We start from the raw sequence: 26,523 nt of genomic DNA, 5'->3' as shown, positions 1-26,523 counted from the left end.
ACAAAGTTTTCTATAAAACTCCGGCATTTTTGAAAGCACATAAAGGCAAACCCCATTTTAGAAATGCCAGAACTAAGATAATTATATGATTAAAGTTTCAAGAATCATAAATATTTAAAATCTATGCCGCAGAATATCTTAAGATGACGACATTACATTTTCAAGAAAGTTTCATGTTTTGTGGGACACATTTTTTGATAAAATAAAAAAAGTTCGAAGATTAATCTTCTGTAACTTGCAAAACTACGTAGCTGATTTATACTCCTCTTCTGACCTACGCCAAATCCGCTATACTACACATCCGACCTACTAGCACGCGGTTTTACAGCTACTATATGGACTTGTGGCCGCAGCGCCCAGCCCCCTAGCCTGTCCTAGCCGCAGCGCTCGGTCCAGAAATTTTCTCAAACTACCCTAACCCTCCAGTAATACAAAAATAAACACGTGGCGTAGGTCCGATATTGCAGTAGGTCGGAAAGTTGGTAGGTCATAAGTTCAGTAGGGGGGATGTTGCGTATAAACGAGGTAAGTTTATCTTTTAAACACCAAAATGTGGGTGCTTAACTCGTTTTTCTTTTTTGTTGTTTAATGCACATAGAATTAAATGTGAAATGTAGAATCAATGATAAAAATACAATAATGAATGATGTCTATAAGCTGTATCCGCTCAATGATAAAAATACAATAATGAATGATGTCTATAAGCTGTATCCGCTCAATGATAAAAACAATTAGAAAAGAAGATTAAAAGTAAAAAGTTTGAGTTCCAGTAGCTGCGCTGTAAATTCTCCGTATTTTCTAGTCTGCCATCTTGAATTTTCCTAATTTCTTCTATACGTAGAACCTGTTATAAAGCACTCAAACCAAATTATTGAGCACTTACCAACCTTATCTCTAACCTTCTCCAGCTATTAATGGTATTGGAGCAATTAATGGAACAAACCTGATGGATAAAGTAAACATGGGGTTTGTTGACATACAACAACCAGGTTTGAGCAATTAATGGAACAAACCTGATGGATAAAGTAAACATGGGGTTTGTTGACATACAACAACCAGGTTTATCATCTGTAAATACAAAATCCACTCACACACGTCAATTCAGAGCCAACATACATTATATATATATATATATATATATATATACTAGGCTTTTAGCCATCTTCTATTTTAACTTTTAATTGTTGCTTTATCTGTATCTGTGAGCATCTTCTCTTTGTACAGTATAAAACAAAAACAAAAAAGTTTTCGGATTTCATAATATTTTTTCGCACATTTTCAAAATTTTACAAAAATAAAAAACTTGTAAACACAAATTTTTAAGATTTCGATAATTCATAAACCTTCCCTGGGGTTACGTAGGTTCCCCACAAAATTTGGGCCCAATCGGTTTAGCCATTTTGACGTTTATTGGATACAAAGCACTAATCAGAACAGCTTCAGAGCTCCCGATCCTAATCAGTCAATATATACTTATATATTTGGCTTGTCTAACTTTTGATTTTGTTTTTGTTTGTTTTTATCCATGCAATAAACGTCAGAACGGCTAAACAGATCAGGTCCAATTTTTTGTAGCTAACCTCTCATGGGAAAGTTCATGATCGGTAAGAATTTTTAAAAAGTCATAAAAAAAATTAAATTAAAAAAGTGAAATTCCGCCGTTGTAAGCTACCCTAGATTAAGCTTTTGGTGCTTACTGCAGATCACTGCAGTATACGGACCGAAGAAATAGTGAAGTTTAGTGGAGAGTGAAACTGGAAAAGCTGCTAGATTCTGGTTGTTGTTTTAAAAAAAGGGACGATCAGCAACAAAAAGCTGAGATGGTTAAAGGGATTGTAAACATAATTTTAAATGACCCACCTGGAAAGATGGCAATGCCAGATATTTAAAACCATTCTCTGTTAAGAAATGTGAGAGATAAAGTCGTTTTTCTGATTCGAAAAGTACTTATTTCTGTAATGAAAAGTCACTTTCGGAGAGAATTCGCCAATGAAGATAATTCATTTAAAGAAACCAAAAACAAGAATATATAATTCATATTTGATCAGACAAAGCTTTTTAGGGTACCGTTGTAAATCGAACATTGCCATCTTTGAATGGATAGTCACTTCCCTTTAAATAAAAGATGAGCTCAAAGCACTATGTTGACCTTGTATTTCATTAAGGAGAACCCAAAAAGCACTATATAGACCTTGTATTTTATACAAGAGACCCCACAAAGCACCATATAGACCTTGTATTTTATACAGGAGAACCCAAAAAGCACCATGTAGACCTTGTATTTTATACAGGAGAACCCAAAAAGCACCATGTAGACCTTGTATGTTATAAAGGAGAACCCACAAAGCACCATATAGACCTTGTATTTTATACAGGAGAACCTACAAAGCACCATGTTTACCTTGTATTTTATACAGGAGAACCCAAAAAGCACCATATAGATCTTGTATTTCATTAAGGAGAACCCACAAAGCACCATTTAGACCTTGTATTTCATTAAGGAGAACCCACAAAGCACCATATAGACCTTGTATTTTATACAGGAGAACCCACAAAGCACCATATAGACCTTGTATTTTATACAGGAGAACCCACAGAGCACCATATAGACCTTGTATTTTATACAGGAGAACCCACAAAGGATGAATCTTCGACTACTAATAAAATTCATTCGCTTTTTTCATTTTTATTGGTTTTCTTCAGCTGTTTGTTTTTTTCTATTTCTTTACCATTAAAGACTAATCAATTAATACAATATTTACCAATTTTAACCTTCTATTTATTAATTCTGTGTCCGAATTTAATACATTTAAGGCGCGTCTAAAATCCCCCCAAAAAAATTGAGCGCCGGCTTAAATCTTGAAACATTGAATACAATTTTAAGGGGAACCACTCATATTTGAGCCGCGGCTCAAATTCTTTAAATTCGGCCTCAGATATCATAATCTAATAAAGGTTTATACTTGACTAAAAGTGTTACACCCATGCATAAACTACAAAAGAATGAAGGATCAAAATGCACATTTATGGTGGATCATTTATAACACTGACTTGTCTTAAAATTCATCATACTTCAAAAATATTAAAAGCAAATTGTTTATTCATTGTGGAAACTTCTCAGAGTTGAGATATCATTGAAGCTTCCATAATGTTTACGACAGACACTTTCAGCATGTAAAAATAATCTTTTTAAAGGGAAAAAATCAACTTAAAATAAAACTTTATTTTGTAAATTTTTTTATTTCACAAAACTCGACTTCCCAAATCTAAAGAGTGTTATAATACCCAGAAAGGAAGGAATAGTAAATTCTTTACTGTTAACATAGTTTGTTTATTTTTATAAGTCACAGTCAAAATTATTGATTTTTAGATGGAAAAGCGACTCCGTTGCACGCAATCCCCGCAATTCCGTGCAATTCTGCGCCATTCCGCGAATATTTAATTGATTCCGTGTTCGCAATAATACCGCAATTCTGCGCAATGAAATTCCGATGGAAACCCTACCGACAATGCAATTAGGATGGGAATTTACGACCCGAAATTTGACAAAATTCTGTCTAACGTAGACTTTTCATGTATCTTAAATGATTTTACCAAGAAATAAATAAGTTAATAGATCATTTTCATTTTGTATTTATTAATAACATTTTCACCTGTAGAATATAGATTCCCTTTATTCAACTAAGTTTTCACTAAAAATCTAACAAATTAAAAAAATTGTCTAATTTTATAAAATATGAACATTTCGCCTTTCACAAAAAATAATATTTTAGATTTTTAATTTTAAATGGGATATTTGGAGATTTCCTTAAAACTAAACAAATTTTGTACTACAGACATAATCCTTATTTTAAGTTGAAATGTTTCTTGAGCATTGATAAGAGGTTAAAGAGAGTAAAATTCAGGATAACAGCGCTCACCCAATCCATATATGAAAACACAAGTAAGACGTTTCAGTTTATAGGAAACTAGGATTCTTGTATACGAATTGGAAATATCTCTGTAGATTTAAAAATAATAAAGGCCTGATGATAACTTGTTTCAACAGTTTTCAAATTTTAAAGTTTCTTGTGGTTAAGCTACTTATTAACAATTTGATATGATACATTTTTTACTTGTTTACATTGGATAAACATTAAAATGGAAACTTTTTTTGGTTAAAATTGTAAGGTTCGTTTAATCAAAATTGGATATTTTGCTTCAGTTGCTAGATTTTTCACTGTGATTACTAATTCTGCAAATGTATATCTGTTCCCGAATATTTTAGATCCTTCCTCTCTCTGCAGTAAGCAGCTCCTAGATATGCTAGATCCTTCCTCCCTCTGCAGTAAACAGCTTCGAGATATTCTAGATTCTGCATCCCTCTGCAGTAAGCAGCTCCTAGATATTCTAGATCCTTCCTCCCTCTGCAGTTAACAGCTCCTAGATATCCTAGATTCTTCCTCCCTCTGAAGTAAACAGCTCCTTGATATTCTAGATCCTTCCTCCCTCTGCACTGCAGTAAACAGCCCCAGGATATTCTAGATCCTTCCTCCCTCTGCAGTTAACAGCTCCTAGATATTCTAGATTCTTCCTCCCTCTGCAGTAAACAGCTCCCAGATATTCTAGATCCTTCCTCCCTCTGCAGTAAACAGCTCCCAGATATTCTAGATCCTTCCTCCCTCTGCAGTAAACAGCTCCCGGATATTTCTTCCTCCCTCTGCAGTAAACAGCTCCCAGATATTCTAGATCCTTCCTCCCTCTGCAGTAAACAGCTCCCGGATATTTTATATCCTTCCTCCCTCTGCAGTAAACAGCTCCTTGATATTCTAGATCCCCCTCTGCAGTAAATAGCTCCCGGATATGCAAACATGAATTCTAATGGATCCGTTCTCCGAAAAAAAACTACTGATAATAAGAATACTATCGAGTATTACTTACGTCAAGGAGGGAAATATACACGGAGAGAATAAAACCCAACCTTGTCAGTTCTCCGCTACCGTTCCTTCCCTCTCCTACTACCTGAGCAATCTTGAAAGATTCAAAACCTAACCTTAATCTCAGTACTCTAGTATGCTGGTAATATATAATTAGTTACTTACTTCCTCTAAAACCAAATGATAACCAACTATTTTTTTTCAATATACTTATTAAACTTACTAAACTTACTAAACTTACTTAACTTACTTAACTTACTAAACTTACTGAACTTACTTAACTTACTAAACTTACTAAACTTTCTAAACTTACTAAACTTACTAAACTTACTAAACTTACTAAACTTATTTAACTTACCAAACTTACTAAACTTACTAAACTTACTAAACTTACTTTGTTTGAATTAATTATATATAAATATTTGTTCTTATTTAGGCGTCTTTATTCTACCCAAGTAATTTCTACCTGTATCTGCTGGGACCCCAAGGTATTTTATCAGTTTTTTCTTCTTAGTTTTAAAACGAATTCATGGGTTTTATCAGGGGCGTACACAGAAATTTGTCCGTTGGGGGCTGAATCCACCTAGATATAATAGTTTTCACTGTCAGGGGGGGGGGTAGTCTTCATAATACCCCCACCCTTTTTATACGCATTACGCATTTTTTTAATATACTAAATTAATACTTATTCATTCTTAATTAATACTTATTCTTTGGTTCTTAAATCATGAGTTTTTTAATCTTGAATTTTCATAAACTTTCCCATTAAAGGGGGAAAAAATTTAATTTTCTGTTGTATTCATTTCTCCTAGATTGATCACTTCATGGCTCATTAAAGTCAAATAAATACGAGTTCTTGAACTGTTTATACTTTATACCTAAACCTCCAGGAAATAAGATTTCAATCTTTAAACTAATTTACCGAACAACATTAAACATTTTATATCGTACAATTAAAAAAGATTTTTTTCAGAACTTTTTTACACACCGACCCAAATTCTCTCACAAGTAGGGGACAATTCTCTACCTCCCCTCACCGTGAAGGGAGGCTTGGACAATCTTGGGAATGGTAATATTCTTAGTAGCCTGGACAATCTTGGAAATGGGAATATCCTTAGAAGCCTGGACAATCTTGGGAATAGAAACATTTTGAAAAGAAGCTTGGTCAATCTTTGGAATAGAAATATCCCAAGAAACCTGGACAATCTTTGGAATGGAAATATTCTTAGAANAGAAGCTTGGACAATCTTGGTAATGGGAATATTTTGAAAAGAAGCCTGGACAATCTTGGGAATGGTAATATTCTTAGAAGCTTGGACAATCTTGGTAATGGGAATATTTTGAAAAGAAGCTTGGACAATCTTGGTAATGGTAATATTCTTAGAAGCTTGGACAATCTTGGAAATGGGAATATTCTTAGAAGCTTGGACAATCTTGGTAATGGGAATATTCTTAGAAGCCTGGACAATCTTGGTAATGGGAATATTTTGAAAAAAATCTTGGACAATCTTGGTAATGGGAATATTTTGAAAAGAAGCTTGGACAATCTTGGTAATGGGAATATTCTTAGAAGCCTGGACAATCTTGGTAATGGAAATATTTTGAAAAGAAGCTTGGACAATCTTGGTAATGGGAATATTTTGAAAAGAAGCTTGGACAATCTTGGGAATGGTAATATTCTTAGAAGCTTGGACAATCTTGGTAATGGGAATATTTTGAAAAGAAGCTTGGACAATCTTGGGAATGGTAATATTCTTAGAAGCCTGGACAATCTTGGAAATGGGAATATTCTTAGAAGCCTGGACAATCTTGGTAATGGGAATATTTTGAAAAGAAGCTTGGACAATCTTGGGAATGGTAATATTCTTAGAAGCCTGGACAATCTTGAGAATGGAAATATTTTGAAAAGAAATCTTGAAAATAAAGAAAAGAGGATGATTCTGAATAATGCGAAGATAGTAAAAGTTCCTAAAACTTGGCAAATCCTGAGTATACTGAAAAGAGACCCTGAGAAAGAATTCATCTTAACTGAACCCTGAATTTAAATATGCCAGACAGAACCCTGATTTAAAATATATCAGACTGAACCCTGAATTGAAATATATCAGACTGAACCCTGAATTGAAATATGCCTGAATTTTGTATTTTTCTATATCGCCTGCTGGACAGAAATGTATTTATATGATAAATTAATAAAAAAAATTTAACCCCACTGGCTTATCTTGTTTCTATAACACGTTTTTAACTTTAAAAACACGTGTAACCCCTTTTTATTTGTCAATATTTTGTATGGAAAGGTTTCCGGAATAAATGTCAGACTTCTGTTTTTGTCTAACTGACATTTATAAAATATAAATAGTTAATGATTAGAGGAGAGAAAACCATTATGCTTGACTGGAACTAGTGTTTAGAACACAACCTAGAGTAGGTTAATTATCACAATACACATCAGCTTAGGCAAATATTTAATCATGCAAAAAAAATCCAAAAAAAGTTTTGCAAACAAGGTGATATCGCAACAAGTATTTTTTAGGATATAGTTAGTTAAAATAATTTAAAAGCGAAAAAAGAATCGTAGAAAGTTTTCATCAAAAATAAATCTTTTAAACGTTTTAAAAATAAAAAGCCACATTTTTTTTTGTTTTTAAATAATGAATTAAATCTAGAAAGATCCTCCGAGGTTTGTATTGAAAGGCCTAGAGGTAGAGGTAGGGTATATCTGATGACATTTAGTTCTTATCTATCCAACATCTTCCTCAGTGCCGAGTCCTGGTACGTTTCTCAAGGTAGTAGGAACATACCAGGGAACCAGGACGAGTTATGACACATGACCTTGATATGGATATAATCGTGAGAATGAAAGAGTGTGAGATGAAGACGAATCCTTTCCAAGTTTATACGCAAGGAGATACTTTGAAATCTTCAGTTCCAGGTTTACACAGAATATCTTTAATAAAAGTCCGAACTCCTGAGATTCATCCTGCCTCCATCACAGCGTCAGTCTCGGGAATTCTCACATCTCGACATCTGGACTACTCCAAGTTTAGAACACCGAACCTGACGAAAGTTTCATCGAAAATAGACAACAAGGGTCAGGACGTTCTCAGAGGATATAAACATGTAAACCGAAACCACCTTCAACCAATATCTAAACCAAGAAATCCTGCTCAAAGTGAGATAAAACCTACTTCACGACCAGAAGAAAAGGTGGAGAAACCATCAATAAATAACGGAAAATTTACAAGTTTGCTTTATTATTTAACAACTATAATACGATGGAGTAACCGAAATAAAAATGAACCCAATACAATTTCAACAATAGAGTCTACTTCCGGAACCAAAGAAGAATACTCCGTACCTGTTTCAGAACTCTCCATCACAAACACTTACCTAGGACCCGGAGACAAGGAGGATCCCTGGGAAGAACTTTTTTCTCCTGTTGATCCTGAGACTGGTCATCTCCATCTCGAGTGCTTGGAGGAAAGTCCAAGTTCGGAAAACGACTCTCCAGACCTAATCCTAGATAAGTCAAGATCAGAAATAAGTTCCTCTGGATTCGGACTGAGGAAGGGGTTTAAAATGTTCTCCAGCTCTATCTCTCTCCCAGCCTACTCGGACAACTCATCTCTGGAAGAGGAAGAGTTAAGGATTGGTAACTCCACGTCCCTGCTCCATGTCCCCCAAACAGACGAGGGTACTCCGATGAAGAAAAAAAGTAATCTTACTCCGTCCAACCTGACGTTGAACGCCTCAAACTCGACCCTGAAATCCAGCGGAAGTTCTCCGTCCAAGGTATCTCGTGTAACCATAGATCCAGCAGCTTACGTAGACTATCCCCAAGATACCAGACCTTCCTATAGATTCCCTAAAAGGAAGACGAGCAGGAAAGATACGACAAGGATCAAGATTAAAAGGTTCCAGAGGACCTACTGCTGCTGCTGCTTCAAGGGTCAGGTGTTGGATATAAGTGACGATATCTTGGATATTCCTTGAAATCATGAAACTATTTATTCTCTAATCTAATATTGAATTCTCGATGTTTAAACTAATATTATTATTTATCCATGTTACAGATTTGATTATTTATAGAAAATGTAATTTACAACTAAATATATTTTTTAACAAAATAGAAGTTGTAATTGATAATTATATAAATGCGTCTTCATTTTAATTAAAAAATCTAAGTCTTTCATTTTTAATTATTTCTCTTCCATACTTTCTGTTTTTTCGTTCTTTTAACTTTCCTGTATTTCACTTCTACTTAATTCTGTATTTGGAGTCATTAGTACGCCTTTAAGACTGGTAACTCCACTCATTTAACACAAAAAAGAGAAAAATGAACTTTTTTGTTTATTATGGAGGGGAGGAAAGCCAGCCGCAACAATTTCTCGTCTGAGCCATATTCTCCTCACTTTCTCGTCCGAGCCACATCGGAATCCTCGTCCTTCAGTTTTAATGTGAAGTTTCCAATTCTCGAAGATCAAACTATTTTTGACAATCTGACCACGTTAGAGCATAAAATATGGGTCGACTAAAGTACTGCAATGATTATATCGTCAAACCCATATGAGAGTGATGTCAAACTTTATTTGGGTAAAACTTAAATCTCTTCTGTCTCCGTAAAGGCTAACCTGTGCAATATAAAATAAGTTGCAAAATATTTGGCATATTGTACTTTGAGTCTCTGATTTTCGCCGTGGAACCAACCGGAAAAATTCTATGGTTTTCACTATAATTAACAAAAAAGATTAAAGTTCTATTAACTAAGAATTATTTGCGGCATTCCTTTCTAGGAATATCTAAAAATGCTTTTAAAAACGGTGAACATTTTTAAGGACATTATACTCGAAAGCTTTAATTCAATTGAAACTATTAGACACGTACAAGAAATAATATTGGAAGAGCGAGGATTCCAAGGTGGCTCGGACGAGAAAATGGGGAGAATGTGGCTAAGACGATAAATTGTTATGGCTTGGCCTTCCTCCCCTCTATTATGCATCTGAGAGTTTATGAACTTTTTTCTTTTGGTAATAAGGTTATGCTTAAAATAATGCAAGAAATACATTAAGGATTAAATTTACTTTATCTTAATCTGCTTTCATAATTTTTTCTTAATTCTAACTTTATTTCTTCTTTTTATTTATTTCCAGTTACAGTTAAGCTCTTAATGTTTGTTTTTTCTTCCTTTGATACATTTTTCATTTTATATTTTAATTTTTACTATTAATATTTTACTATCTTTATTCCTATGTTTCGTCTGTAATATGTAATAGTGATTTTCATTCTGTTTCCTACAAACATATTTTCCTTTATTAAAGTCTTTATTTTTTCTTTTAATTTCTTTTAATTATCAACTCCTCTCTTTTCTTTAATTCAAGTATTTATTTTGTACTTTTCCATTTAATCATCCCCTGTTTGGTCTAGTTTAAGGGGGTTTATGGTTTTATTTTCAAAACATGTTTTTCTTCTTAATCTTCGTAAATCCTTTCATGATGAGTGAAATATAACCGTAAAAAGGAACCAAATAGATATTGTAGGGAAGAATGTCAACCTGTTAGATACCAAAAAGAACAAGTTGATAAATTAAATAGATATTGTAGGAAAGAATGTCAACCTGTTAGATACCAAAAAGAACACGTTGATAAATTAATTAGATATTGTAGGAAAGAATGTCAACCTGTTAGATACCAAAAAGAACAAGTTGATAAATTAAATAGATATTGTAGGAAAGAATGTCAACCTGTGAGATACCAAAGAGAACAAGTTGATAAATTAAATAGATATTGTAGGAAAGAATGTCAACCTGTTAGATACCAAAAAGAACAAGTTGATAAATTAAATAGATATTGTAGGGAAGAATGTAAACCTGTTAGATACCAAAAAGAACAAGTTGATAAATTAAATAGATATTGTAGGAAAGAATGTCAACCTGTTAGATACCAAAAAGAACAAGTTGATAAATTAAATAGTATCTGACTAGTTTATTGTTGGAAATCTTGATTGTTTCTTTAGTTTGAAACCTACCTATTATTAGCGCTGGTATTCGTCGGATACCTAAGTAAAATTATCTCTAGGTTTAGCTGGAAACCTAGAAATCCCAGCTCTTCATAGGTTTATTGTTCAACTCTAGCAAGCATCTAGAACGAAAACTTGTATTTAAGAAGGACTGATTTGATTTCAACTGTAACCTTTTTACGTAAAGAATAAACAAGGTACAAGGTTACCCAATAAGAATAAACAAGGTACAGGGTTACCCAATAAGAATAAACAAGGTACAAGGTTACCCAATAAGAATAAACAAGGTACAGGGTTACCCAATAAGAATAAACAAGGTACAGGGTTACCCAATAAGAATAAACAAGGTACAGGGTTACCCAATAAGAATAAACAAGGTACAGGGTTATCCAATAAGAATAAGACTTTAGAGACGACTTTACGGCATTTATTCAGTCTATTTTTGGTTCCATGAAAGGGAGTGACCGGCAATAAAAGGTAGTTGAACTGAGAATGTATTTAAGACATAAAAACGTTTTAGTTATGTAAAATTACTGAGTTTGAGCGCAAAGTCGACGTTCAAAATCATCCATTTGAGTGGTTATGTTTTAAGAATCGATTTTTTTAAAATTATTAAATAACGTCGACGAAAAATGCAGTAACAATTCTACAGTAAACTAATTAGTTGTTAAAGAACAGGTTGAGAAAATCAAAATTAACTTCTATCATCGAACAATAAGTAATATTATTCAGTTATTGGTTTCTGTAATGTCTCATTGTTCCCAAACATTTTCTGTAGATTTCCTGGAATTTTTATTGAAACGACGACATTTAAAGAATTTTCAGAAATCTGCGAACAGATTCATAAAGAATAAGAAATTCAATATAATGATGAAAAAGAAATAATTGAATCAAACATTGATTTATTGAGAAAATTTCAATGGAGAAATATGTTCCTAAACATCTAATTAGTTTACTGTAGAATTTTTTTTTACATTTTTTGTCGTCGTTATTTTATGATTTTTAAAAAATCGATTCTCAAAAATTACCTACCCAATGGATGATTTTGAACGCCGACTTTCCGCTCAAACTCAGTAATTATACATCTTAAAACGTTTTATTTGTCTCTAATGAATCCTAAAAAAAATTCGCCACAATACAACATTCTCAGTTCAACTACAAAAAATTGCCGGTCACTCCCTTTAATGCATGGTTCTCCACAACTGTAAACGTGTGTGTTCCATTGTCATATCTTCTAATATACGGTACCATTGACAAATATTAAGGTGAGAATCCAAATTCAACCTTCACATTATTGTAACCAAAGAGTTTTAGGTCGTGATTAAAGCGTTGTGGTTGAACCTGTATCTATGTTGTTATAGTAGTTTTTTTACTTCAGTAGGATAAAGTATTACTGCAACAAAGTGTGACTTCAGAAATGGATCAAAATTCAATATTTTTAAAATTCGGTGATGGTGATGGACCAAACTATATTGAGTAAATAAAGTAGATGTTAGTTCCACATTTTGTTGAAAATATATTTCGGTCTGCGTTAAACCCATGTTAAACCTCGTCAGTTCTAACAATATAATATTCCAATACAATAGAAAATTTACAACAAAAAACGCTAAACATTAACTTTATTTACCAAATATTCGAAGTGACCGCACCATCAATTTTGACACATTATTCAGCTTTCTTCCTCGTATGCGCGCTATCTTCATGAGCTGATAGTTGCTGATGTGCTTGGCAAAGTCATCTAGAGGTGGATTTGGCATTTTAAAATAATAATTTTCTACATAGTCAAAATGTTTTAAATTAATGGGATAGAAGAAAACTTAATTTGTGGATTTTAGGTACATTTCTGGGGATTTTTAAGTTAGTCCGGAAAGCTAGAATGAGTATTAATTCAAAGTTTATTTGCTTCAGTGCTATATTTCAAAATTGTGTTTTAGCTTTCAATTTTACAGCAACTTTTGAATATTATTGAAGCATTCTCAAATACTGCTTTCCTTTAATTGGTTGAAAAAATTTACTCATTTAAATTTTATAAATCGAAAAATTAAATTTGCACGAAAAAAGTCTTTTATACATTCTCTTTCTTAGCCTAAGGTTTATTTAAATACTTGTAAAATAAAATGGACTAATGACGTAATTTCAAGGAACCCTCCATTTATGGAGTGCCATGACCGATGCACAACTGTAGCTTTTAAACCTTTCCCTGGTCAAGGGTGAATAAGATATCCTTATTCTTATAGCCGAAATTTGATCACATTCAATTCTGGTTTATCTATAAAAGTGAATTGAGAATTTATGGTGCAGAGGAAATGAGAGTGTTTAATATGATTAAACATATCTTTTACATTGTTAGAAATAGAGGTTTAAAAGATACCATTTTGAATACGAAATGCTTAAATGGAGGTCTTTTGAAATTACGTGTTTATTCTCTTTAAGCTTTAAATATGTATTTAAAAATCAGTGAGTGTGCCAATATAAACTGTAGTCTGCACATGTCAATTAAATTCAAAGCTGCAATTAATTGTATATATTTATTGGATTTACATTATTTAAAAATATATTGTATTGTAAATGTCAGTGGTTCCCCTAAAGGCCAGGTGGAATATGACGTCATACTTCAAATCATTTCTTAATACTTTTCATATTACAGGAAAAATAGAAAATTATTTATTCAAGACGTCATCAAAATAATCAGATTTTCAAGCTCTTTTACATCTCTATATCATATTATTTACATATTATGTATAAATTACAGATAACATTTTGTTAATTTTCTAATTTTATTTTTATTTCAATAAATTTTCAGAATGAATGCAATGGTTAAATACAGATAATTGTTCAGAGGCCGAATTTAAAGAATTTGAGCAGCGACTTAAATTTAAGCCGCGGCTTAATTCTGGTTGGTTTCACTTAAAATTGTATCAAATGTTTCAAGATTTAAGCCGGCGCTCAATTTAAACCGGGTTTTGGCGGATTTAAGCCGCGACTTAAATTCATTAAATTCGGCCTCAGGTTAAATTGCTGTAATACAGGAAGTCCCAAAAAAATATACTTAAGTGATTTAACTTTTTATCTTAATAACATTGAATATATGGAATATATTGTGGATTATATGGATTATAGCATAGCAGGTATTTAGTAGAGAAATTTTACGCTATGAAGATAAAAAAACAAAATGAGATTTATGCTTTGAAATTTAAAAAAATGCTAATGTCAAAGGCAGTTAAAGAATGAAAGGAGGTGTAAAAAGAATCCGAATCTGCAAATTGGGTACAGATCGGTACTATTTTTATTTCTATATCCGATGTTTCTTTGAAGAAAAATAATTAATAATGGTTTTCAAACATAAATTTAATATCAACTTAAAAAGGAAATTATTCGATAAATACTGCATTGAACTCAGGTTCCTCATTTTCAATTACAAATTACGAAATACCGAATTTGATTCTGCCGATTTATCGTCTATGACCCTTAACATTTTTATAATACTTTGTTAATGTAATAATGTAACATAGAAACATTGCAACCACATAAATTTTGATGATGTATGGGTTAAATAATAAATAAATATTCTTTAAGCATATTGAAAAATATTTCAGTGCTTTAGGGGCAGTCCCCTTAATGTACGCAATCCCTTATTTTTTCAGACGGATTAGCTTTTTTCTGATGTTTCTTTATATTACTATTTTGTAACCTCTCTTATCACTAAATCATTAATAAAACTCAGATTTGATCGATCTCCTGGGAAATAAACAAAATTGAAGCAATTTCTCAACATGTTTCCGGTTAAAACTTTTTCTAGTTTTATAATTTTATTCTTTTTTTTGGAACGTCTTATAGTTTATTTTAACTCTCTTTATCATGAACCATTGAGCCCTGTGTTTTATAGATCTAGTTACGCGAAAGACTAACGGGTTTTTTTAAACGGAAGACTCAGAGTTAGCTCTTCTCCGTCCTGGAGTGTCTCTGGCATAGGTTGTCCGAGAGTCTCTGGAAGTAGTAGTGCCGTGAGTCCGGAGACAAGAGCGGATACTCCGAAGAGACAAGGAGAGTATCGTCCTAGAAGAAGAAGGTACGGAGCAAGCATGGTTCCTAATCTGCTGACAACTACACAAAACCCCATTCCGACTCCGCGAACCACGGTTGGGAACTGCTCCGCAGAAAATAGATTCAGGATTGTATAGGAGCAGTTAGCAGCAAATCTGCCGATGATAGATATTAGTATTTTGAGTCGTGGATAGGTTTCAGGGATGAACGGATGAGTGAATAGAGCTGTCCCGGCCAGGATTAGAAACATGCACATGGAGTTCTTTCTCCCAAACGCAGGTCTCTCCAGGGTGAATATAACGTAAACGTATCCGGGTAATTGAACAGCAGCAGTCATCAGAAACCCGATATATTTATCCTAAAAAAATATTTAAAAACATTTAAAATTTTTTTTCATAAAGAATATAAAAAGGTATAAGTAAGATGTCTAAAAAAATAAACTTATTTTTATTGAAGATCTAACATCGTCTCTTTATAATATGGAGTTTATCATAAACTAATTTCTCTAGGTACCTCAGATAGCTCTGACTGATCCAGAAGTAGAACATAGTACAGGCTTGCACATGTAACCCAGCACAGGATTAGGATTAATGTTTTCCATCGGAGCACTGGATACCTAATTATCAATCAATATAGTTTTTGTCATATCTGGCATCCTCTCTCACCTCCTTTCCCACATTTTTCTATATTCATCATCTCCCTCTTCCTACCTGCCTCTTCCAACCTGCCTCTTCCTACCTCCCTCTTCCTACCTCCCTCTTCCTACCTGCCTCTTCCTAACTCCCTCTTCCTACCTGCCTCTTCCTTACCTGCTTCTTCCTACCTCCCTCTTCATTCCTCCCTCTTCCTACCTCCATCTTCCTACCTCTCTCATCCTACCTCCCTCTTTCTAACTCCCTCTTCCTACCTCCATCTTTCTACCTCCCTCTTCCTTCCCCCCCCCCTTCCTCCTTCTTCACAGTAATAGAGTGTAGACACACAATAAGGTCTAATCACAAATTGTTTCCAGAACTCAAGAGTCAGCAACAAGGTCGGAAGAATGATTTAAAATTTTTGCAAATGTCGTCTTCACCTGAACAGATCTACAGCAGTATATGTTTTCTCCGTCCTCTCTTCTCCGAGTTCGTGTTTTATACTCAGCTCCATCTCATGAATTAAACTCTCATCGATCGTAACCTTCAAATTATATAAAGGTGTTCCATGATATTGGATCGGCCATAGCTCTTTATTGGGAGTTTTGGGACATAACAAAAAAATTCTAACATTAAATCTTTCTAAAAAAAAATTATTTTACGTGTGTAATGTACTACTTACAAAAAAAATACAGTATTCTATACGGTTTTCTGGAGGAAATCCGATATGATAGTGTATGCTGTGGATAACGATGTGAATGATATCAAATTGCTCCTTCGCAAAAAATACTAACTAAAAAAGTCTAAATTAAGATTTTAAATTGCTTCTTCAGAACCCTTTCAAAATCTAGAAATATACCTTTTCTAATTTAATTCACTTTATCACTGGAGAAGAGAAACTATTTTTTGTAGTTGAGAAATGACAAAAACTTGGTTCTATCTATGTTCATCTATTAAAATCAAAATTAACTCTGAAACTTTACTTTGTTTTATAAAACATTGAATTTTTATCTTTACATTTTCAAAACTATATTTTTTTATTCTAGAAAATATTTTTGTGTCTAAATAGTAGAATATAAAATTACAAACACTTGAATTAACGGACATTTTATGGAAAACATTTTTAATAATAAATTATTTTTATCAAAATAAAATCCAGTGTGAAAATGTTCGTGAAGAAAGGGAAATAAGGAAAACATTTCACATTTAAAGGGCAAATACATTGTATACATTTTTTATGAGAAGCAATCCACTCAATACACTAATACAATATACATAGTTTACATACATATACAATATTCAATGTATATATGTATACATTCTTACATTAGGATTGTGATTATGAACTTGTGATTATAAAATTGTGATTATTAACTTGTGATTATGAACTTGTGATCATGAACTTATGATTATGATGTGATGTCTTATAGGTATCGTTCAACTCCTGAGATTCTCAGCTTTCAGCCTATACCCCCTTTAATTCCGATAAAACTGATAAATTTGACTTTTAAATCCTTGAAGGGACTGTAGACGTAATTTTAAGTGTCCGTCCATTTGAATGTCTGATTGCAACGATACCCTTTATATCGTTGTCTGATCAAGGATGACGGAGTATTTACTTTGTAATTGTAAATGCTGAACATTCTACTGTTCTACGGGCCACTCCGGGCACTTCAACTAAATAATAATTTAATACTAAACACGTGTTAACACCGGGAATATTAAACACGTGTAAACACCGGGAATATTAAACACGTGTAAACACCGGGAATATTAAACACGTGTAAACACCGGGAATATCTTTGACTTGAAATTACACCTATAGTCCCTCACGTCAATACACGATCCACGAGATATAACTTCGTCTGAAGCAAGGTACTAATGCAAGGAAAGTTAATTGTGGTCGCGTATACCCTGCGAACATATTGAAACTAGTTCTCACTGGGCGGAATTTGTAAACAAAAATAGATGCATCAGTACGTTCGTCTAGTATCCGAGGAGGAGAAAAGCATTAAATTTTGATAATTTTGAAAATGTACATAATAGTTTCCTATGACAAGAATATTTCATAGATTATTTATGTGAAAATGGATTCTATGTCAGGCTGTGACATCCGTCTTGTGTTTACATTTCCGCCCAAAGACAGTACACTGCAGTACAAAAAAGCGTACACCTCTGAAATAAATTTCCTTGCATTAGTACCTTGGTCTGAAGTATCGATGGCTTAATTCGATGCAAAGCATCTTTTAATACCTTGTTCCTGTTTGCTGCTTTGTAAATTAGTTTCCTTGCTTCTTCATTCCTTCCTCGTGCTACTAACCAGCGCACTGTACAAATATATTAATTCCTTCCTCGTGCTACTAACCAGCGCACTGTACAAATATATTAATTCCTTCCTCGTGCTACTAACCAGCACACTGTACAAATATTCCTTCCTCGTGCTACTAACCAGCACACTGTACAAATATATTAATATTAAGAACGAGGAAAATTAAACTCCGTTAACCTATCTTGTTGTTGTTTGAAAGGTTGCTCCAAAAAAAAAACATTTGTATTGATTAGATACTCTCCGTTGATCATTTTAATTTTTGGTTTTCATTGTTATATAATGATGTTGATCAAATACTACAGGGAACCAGATTTAATGAAAAGAAAAGAGTAGCTTAACCACACAGGTGTAGTTCAACCACTTATCTTTTGTGTCAGTTTAGCTGTGCAATTTAAACGAACTGTAAGCGTAATTTCAAGTGATCCTCCATGCAAAGATGTCAATGGTTTCTATACAAAAGTGTCTTGAGCATTTCTACTCTAGAAAAAGATACAGGAATTATCAGAATCATACACTTTTAAGCCTACAAAATTGACAATCTCTTCCACATTATTAACTAGATAAAGGTTGTCATGAATCGGGCATTGCCATCTTTGCATGTAGGGCCTAGATATCTATGATATGATATGATATGTATATCTATGATGAGGGCCAATTTAAATTACGCTTGTACACTCTCTTTAAACTTGTCTCGTTTTACTTTACATAATAATAGAGAGCATGTCCTGATTTTAAAAAGATTGTACAGCTCTTTTAAAATTTGGAAGAGATTAACAAAAAAGTAAAAAATATCATTCATTAAAAAAAATTTTGTTTGACACAATCTTGGAAACTAAATTTTATTAATTTTAAAAGTTCAAACTTTTCCAAAACGAAAAAAAACTTGATTAATCTTGTTATTATTTGATGTTTTAAGAAAATACTATAAAATCTTTTCATTATTTGATATTTTAAGAAAATACTATAAAATATTTTCATTTTGTTACTTAAAACAAAAAAAACACGAGTTTTATACTTCTTAATCTTAAAATCTTAATTCATTATAGGAAAATGCAATCTTTAGTAATAAATATTGATTTATTGATTATTATCGGCGTCGGAGGCAATAAATTATTCTTCCAATCTTTTTTACTATATAATCGTTCCTCTCTGTAAAAATAGGGCAATCTTTTGTAATTTCAAAGTCACACAAAAACTGGTTCAATTCCGTAAAGGAACTGACTTTCCGTATCCTCTAATTTTCTAAGAATTACAGCTTTGCAACCTGCTCTGAAAACTTTAGAATGAGATATCCTTAATCCCGATTACTTAATCTGAGTATCCAATGGACAACCTTTTGATTTTCTTCTTAATCAGTTCTTTCTTGGATATAGTAGAGAGAAAAATCAAAAACAGTTTTTTTTATAAATTAGTGAGTCCCTCTCGTTTCTGTATATAATCTTTAATGGCGCGCAAAATTTCAAATTTATCGGCCTTATATACGCGACTCTGATTGGTTGAATTTATACATTTTTTAGGAATGATTTTGTAGATCTTTGATATTACAAACTATGGATTCTCTGCTCGATCTAATAAGTAAAGTTTGAAAAATTAAAGTTTTACATCAGTAGATTGCAGTAATATTGGGATTAAAAAATTAAAGTTTAGGACGATCGTGATTAGTTCCAAAATTGGTTTGAATACGAACAAAATATGATTCGGTTAATCGTTATACTGGACGAGACGAGAATATTCGTTATCCTAGACGAGACAAGAATATTTTTTTTTCAGTTTTCAGCTAGATCCGTATGATACAGTGATAGCCAGAAAACAATGCAATATGAAGACAACATGTATTTGATGTTTTTACAAAGCAAATAGTTTTACTAGACACACTTATTAAATAACTAATTTAGTGAAATTGGTCTGATTACACTTTACAGTTGCTGTGTCTTATGCTCACTGGACTTTATATGCTTATAAATTGATTCTAAAAGTCGTCTTTCTATTTCAAAGTTTCTGGTTATTACTGTATACAGAGTTACCGACAAAGGACGAGACGTTTATGACGACTGGGGTTTCTATCCTACAATATATTCAATTAACAGAATATTTAATGATTTGACTGGGGTTTTTATCGTACAATATATTCAATTAACGGAATATTTAATGATTTGACTGGGGTTTTTATCCTACAATATATTCAATTAACGGAATATTTAATGATTTGACTGGGGTTTCTATCCTACAATATATTCAATTAACGGAATATTTAATGATTTGACTGGGGTTTCTATCCTACAATATATTCAATTAACGGAATATTTAATGGTTTGGCAAAGAATGAAATAAGAGTGAACGAATTCCGTACAGTCGTCTCTGACGTCGCATTCTTTGTGGTTAACCCTTTATTTGCCGTATGTATGCTTCATGCAGGGCTTTTAAGCTTTAAATTTGATATAAAGAAAGATTTCTTTACAATGACATACACTTAGATAAAGTTATACAGAATAAAGTGAAATTAAAGTCGTCTTCTGCATCTTTCAAGTAATTACGTCGTTAAAAAAATTCTTTCTTTTTCTGCTTATCATTGTAAACTAAAATAACAGAATATTTTGGATAGAACGGGAAAATTGTTAAACCTGATTCTGGAGCTATCCACCAGTACACGAGGCAGAGTAGAGCTGGAGCTGAATACACAACCTGGAGTAATCTCCAGTTCTCCTGGAGCAAATACGCCAGAGCAACAGTACACAGCAAACCTAGACAACAAATCCACTATGAATTCACAGAACGACGTAAAAATTTATTATGATTTTGCCAATAATATTTCTTCAAAACTGAAGTTATAAAATTGGATAAGCGAGAAAACCAGGTGAATACATGGCCTGTTCAAATTTCAAATTCGGCCCGGTCTCAATAGTTGATACATTTGTATAGCTGTTCAGATCATATCCAGTTCTATCTAAAAAATTAGCCGGTTTTTAAAAAAAGGGCCAAAGAATGTGATAAACTATGAGAGCTTTAAAATATGTAATATGTAAAAATATGTGTATTTTATATGTACACTAGCTATCAGTGTACTGTGTTACCCAGAGATAAGAGAATGTTACTAAAAGCCCTATAGCTATCCAACCCGTAACACTTAGAAAGATGTAAGCAAAAGAAAAATGTTACATTGGCTTCTAGGGTAACATACATACACTCTTGGAAAAACCCCGAACATTTCTTTGAAATAACCGATGGTATTTCAAAATCTTATTAAAATATAAAAATATTTTCTTATTTTTTTTAAAAAAGAATATCGCATAAATTTGACCTTCATGTTCTCTCTGGTTCACAGTGTAACATTCTGTAATCAACTATTTAAAGAATGTTAGGTTATTTTCCTAACCGTGTAAATTTCAAACTATGATTTCAAATTAAAAACATAATTGTTTTAATCTAAATCTTGCAACGTCGTCGGTGTCGTGCGTGGAGTGCCTACCCTGCATGAAGTGCCTACCCTGCACGGAGTGCCTACCCTGCAGGCTGCATGGAGTGCCTACCCTAGTCAAAGTACTTTCATACATCTTTGAACTGTTTCCAAACGTTTTTTGTCGTTACTTAGTTATGTTTTTTGGGACACCCTGTATAGAGATAGAGAAAATATTGTTGTTAAGCACACTTATAGAACAAAAGGATGAATTTGTCTTAAAATTCTCAATATCAAATATCTAGATTTGTCAAATTTAGTAATACGATAAACAGCAAAAGAATTTGACCAAAAATGCTCTTATTTCGGAAATTTAATACTTCTCGTAGTTAATAGTACCCTTATTAATTCAATTTAATTAGTGCCACAAAACATATATTTATTTCTTTGAGCTTAAAGCTTTGTTGCAACGGTTGTATTCTTTATACAACGCAATTGAGATCTTAATAACTTAATTTCAAATATATTTTTATCATTGTATTGCACTTTTCTTTAAGAGTAACTGAAATATTGACGCCTAATAGATTTTATCAATAAATCAATAGTTTAACAGTACTTGATCCTATATCTCCAACTGGAAAGCTGACATTTCGACAATTCAATTGATTTTTACAGTGCGCAAATAAAGTTGCAAGCGTTCTGTTTGAAAACACATGGGGGGGGGGAGGGGAGGATTTATAAAATGCTAAATTTGAATCATGCTTACTGAATCGTTTACAGTATTTTGAGTAGGTTTGGTTAAATCAGTTTTTGTAGTTTTGTTTAAAACTTTCCTGTTCTTGAAACATTTTATTCATTTGTAATTCATTTCATTTTCATCTTTTTTTTAATTTGAAACAAATGCATTAAATAAAATTCAAAAAAGAGATTTATTCTATGAATTCAATACAAAGCTCTCCTCATATTGATCAGAAAATGATTCTAAAGTTCTAGAATTGTGTAGAATTCGGAGCTGGGGTTTTCAAATGAAATGTAAACAAATAATTGATTTTCTGTTGCTTTTATCATCAATTGATCTAGATGCATAAATACAATACAGGGGCACATATTTCTCAATACAGACAACTAGAAGGGGGAAGGGTATCATTTACACCCCCCCTCCCCTCCAACATGAAAATGAAATTAAATAGCTAACCTCTCTAAAAATTGAAGGAAACTATAAGAATGTTTTAATCAGTGAACTTTGTCAACTAAAAAATGTTTGACCTTTTTCAGGGGACTGAGACGGTGCACTTTGACCTTTTCAGGGGACTGAGACGGTGTACTTTGACCTTTTCAGGGGACTGAGACGGTGCACTTTGACCTTTTTAGGGGACTAAGACGGTGCACTTTGACCTTTTCAGGGGACTGAGACGGTGCACTTTGACCTTTTCAGGGGACTGAGACGGTGCACTTTGACCTTTTTAGGGGACTAAGACGGTGCACTTTGACCTTTTCAGGGGACTAAGACGGTGCACTTTGACCTTTTTCAAGGAACTTAGACGGATCACTGTAACCTTTTTCAGGGGGATCGAGAACGGAACACTTTGAACTTATTTTCGGAGGATCAAGTTGGTATCACCTTGACCTTTTTCGGAGGATCAAAACGGTGCGATTTGAACTTTTTTTGGTGGATCAAAATAGTACGCTTAAAAAAATTCGGAGGATCAAACGGCACGGTTTGACTTTTTCGGTGGATCGAGGCGCTTTGACCTTTTTTGGGGGGATTAAGACACTAAACTTTAACTTTTTTAGGAGGATCGAGACAGTGAGCTTTGAAACAGTACACTTTTAACTTTTTTTCATAGGATTGAGACGGTACACTTTTAACTTTTCTAAGGATCCAGACGGTACGCTTTAACATTTTTCGGAGGATCGTGACAGCACGCTTTCAACTTTTTTTAAGGACCCAGACGGTACGCGTTAACATTTTTTGGAGGATCGTGACAGCACGCTTTTGACTTTTTTGATGAATCGAGGCTCTTTGACCTTTTCTTAGAGGATCGATATTCTAGACTTTGACCTTTTTCAGTGAATCAAGACGGTTCACTTTGACCTTTTTTTTCGGAGGATCGAGGCACATATACTTTTAATCTTTTACGAAGGGTCGTGATGCTTTTGATTTTTTTGGGGGGGATCTAGATGGTACACTTTTAACTTTTTTTCGGAGAACTAATCCTTAAAAATATGTTAAAATCAGGTTTACCTGTTGTCTCAAAGAACCAGCAGAGTATTCCGGCCAGGGTTCGTTTACTAGGACCAACCAGCTCCATACCCATGACGAAACAGGAGGCTTCGATCCCAGCTATAGCGAACCCTGTCAAGATCCTCGCAGAGACAAAGCTAAATCAGGGGGTCAGTCAAATTCAACATTTTGGATGGCCTTGATTTCTGCGGAATGATGGTTGACTTCGTAATGCGCACAACAAGTGAAGTTTCCGAAAGAAAATTTTTTTTGGCCCATTGTGCTTGCAAATTAAATTTCAAGTTAAGTTAAGTTAAGTTAAGTAATATTATTAGGCAATGACTTTTTCTCACAAACTCAGATTTTCCAATCGTTGCAACCCAATGGCGTTAACCTTTGATTTTTTAAACTAAAAGTATAATTCTCTGTTTGAAATATCAAAGGTTTATACCATCAGGTTGCAAAGATATAAAGATTAGAAAATTTGAGTTTGTGACAATATACATCGAATTTATGGTCCATGTTCTGACATTTTTAAACAATTTAAGTTATTTTTTTGTTGGATTTTAAAACCATGTCGTTTAGGAACTGACATTACTCTTACTGTTATATATTTGTATGTATAGATATTATTTAGGAGAATTTGAAAAAAAAACATAAAGTTCAACCTTACTCTGGTCTGGTTAGACTTAATGTCACAAACACAGGTTTATACTTTGATGTAGTCCAGTAGGTGATGTTTAAATACTGAGACTTTGATGTAGTCCAGTAGGTGATGTTTAAATACTGAGACTTTGATGTAGTCCAGTAGGTGATGTTTAAATACTGAGATTTTGATGAAGTCCAGTAGGTGATGTTTAAATACTGATACTTTGATGTAGTCCAGTAGGTGATGGTTAAATACTGAAACTTTGATGTAGTCCAGTAGGTGATGTTTAAATACAAAGATTTTGAAGTTGGAAACCATTTTATGAATTAATAATAATATTAATAAATAAATGATGTGGGTTGGTAAATATAAGTTCATTGTTTCATGAAATCATGAGTTTAAGGAATAGAACTGTAAAAGAACTATTTGGTCTTGTAAAAGAGGACCACTAGGTAGAAATAGTAAAACCACCTCTCTTGCACACCGGTTCAAGTTAGATATAAGTTCAAGTTATTCTACGTATCATACTACATTTCGCTACCCATGTATCGGAATTGAGTCCTTCTTACAAACTCTGAATCTCAAAGTCATATATCTTTGCAACCCAACGTTGTAAACCTTAGATTTTCTAAACTATGAATTATGTTAGATCACAAAATTTTAGTTTATAAATATCAAAAGCTTAGACAAATATATTAGAAAGGTTTTAGAAAATATCAATTCCTTTGATCCCAATAAATATTAGAAGAAGATACCCAACCTAACAAACTCCGGAGCTAGAGCTGCAAGGATCCCTCCACCTGCCATCAATATATTAGCGATGAAGTAGGTTGGTTTCCTTCCAAACTTATCCGTCAGTACACCAAATATCAACCCACCTAGAACATGAACCGATTTATCTATGAACTATACCAAATATCAACCCACCTAGAACATGAACCTATTTATCTATGAACTATACCAAATATCAACCCACCTAGAACATGAACCTATTTATCTATGAACTATATCAAATATCAACCCACCTAGAACATGAACCTATTTAACTATGAACTACCAAATATCAACCCATCTAGAACATATTTCTGAAAGCTTAGACTACCAATTGTCATACAGAAGAAACTAAAAAGCTTTCAATGTTTACAGCCTTTGAAGTTTTAAACGTAAGTAAATTTGATATACTAAAAATGTTTTCAGAATAAGAATTTATTTATTTATTTATTCAAAGTCTCATGTGTATGTGTGTTTGTTTTTAGAGAACCCAAAACCCCACCTTCGTTTCTCCAACTCTGTTTCATTTAGTTAAATTTAAATATTCTGATTTTAAGATTTAAATCAATACTGGCCTTTACCCCTGTTCCACCTCATTTATAATTAACAGTTCACTAATTACAAGCCGTTCTCTACCTACCTCATTAAATCTTCACTTTCGTCAACCTAATGACATATGATTGAGGAGGGAGGGGCGGGGATATATCTTTTTATTAATCTTTAAATAATAACAGTTTAATCTAAAATAAAAAACTCTAGAACATTTTATTGTCTGTCTGTTTTTAATTTTAGTTGTTCACATAATCGTAAAAGTTGAAAAAAATATTGAGCAAACTTTTTGTCGCATATTTACTGAAAAAATTTAGAGTTACCCCCAAAGAAAGAGACTCAAATGACGACCTAAAACCTTCTCCATATCTTTCTTATGGGTTCCATGCGGTCTTTTGCATTTAATGAGAGAAAACAGTATAATAATTTTACAATTTGCACTAAAAAGGCCCAAATAAAACTTAAATAAAAATTGCTTAACTTGCTAAAGCCATTTCACAGTAAGAAAAATATGCATTACTCCATTGGATATTACAGAAGATCACCAATGTAATTGAAAACATTTTTATCCTCGATTTATCTAGGTTTTTATCCTCGATTTATCTAGGTTTTAATCCTCGATTTATCTAGGTTTTTATCCTCAATTTATCTAGGTTTTATATCCTCGATTTATCTAGGTTTTTATCCTAGATTTATCTAGGATTTTATCCTCGATTTATCTAGGTTTTATCCTCAATTTATCTAGGTTTTTATTCTCAATTTATCTAGGTTTTCGTCCTAGATAAATCAGACATTTTTATCTTCGATTTATCTAGGTTTTTATTCTCGATTTATCTAGGTTTTATATCCTCGATTTATCTAGGTTTTTATCCTAGATTTATCTAGGTTTTTATCCTCGATTTATCTAGTTTTTTTCCCTAGATTTTTCTAGGTTTTTATCCTCGATTTATCTAGTTTTTTTCCCTAGATTTTTCTAGGTTTTTATCCTCGATTTATCTAG

The 26,523-nt window shown here is 32.9% G+C and overlaps 2 protein-coding genes across 2 annotated transcripts in view; one reads left to right on the top strand and one right to left on the bottom strand.

The window, feature by feature from the left end:
- Nucleotides 1-4,716: 4,716 nt before the first annotated feature.
- LOC111695571 (uncharacterized) lies at nt 4,717-6,185 on the top strand. The gene is made up of 3 exons (XM_023464939.1): nt 4,717-5,058; nt 5,353-5,404; nt 5,890-6,185. The coding sequence occupies exons 1-3, from the start codon at nt 5,053-5,055 to the stop codon at nt 6,183-6,185; spliced, it is 354 nt and encodes a 117-aa protein (XP_023320707.1). The 5' UTR covers nt 4,717-5,052.
- An 8,542-nt stretch (nt 6,186-14,727) lies between these two features.
- Nucleotides 14,728-26,523, bottom strand: part of LOC111695578 (organic cation transporter protein) — a gene marked incomplete in the record, with an annotated part of 16,629 nt that continues 4,833 nt past the window's right edge. The window contains 7 exon segments of the mRNA XM_023464946.1: nt 14,728-15,333; nt 15,489-15,591; nt 16,048-16,151; nt 17,861-17,934; nt 20,558-20,677; nt 23,576-23,712; nt 24,964-25,081. Coding sequence (XP_023320714.1) covers nt 14,836-15,333; nt 15,489-15,591; nt 16,048-16,151; nt 17,861-17,934; nt 20,558-20,677; nt 23,576-23,712; nt 24,964-25,081 — 1,154 coding nt within the window.

Source organism: Eurytemora carolleeae, unplaced genomic scaffold (genome assembly GCF_000591075.1).
Source record: "Eurytemora carolleeae unplaced genomic scaffold, Eaff_2.0 scaffold231, whole genome shotgun sequence".
NCBI classification, from domain to species: domain Eukaryota; kingdom Metazoa; phylum Arthropoda; class Copepoda; order Calanoida; family Temoridae; genus Eurytemora; species Eurytemora carolleeae.
This window is presented reverse-complemented; position numbering and strand designations above follow the sequence as displayed.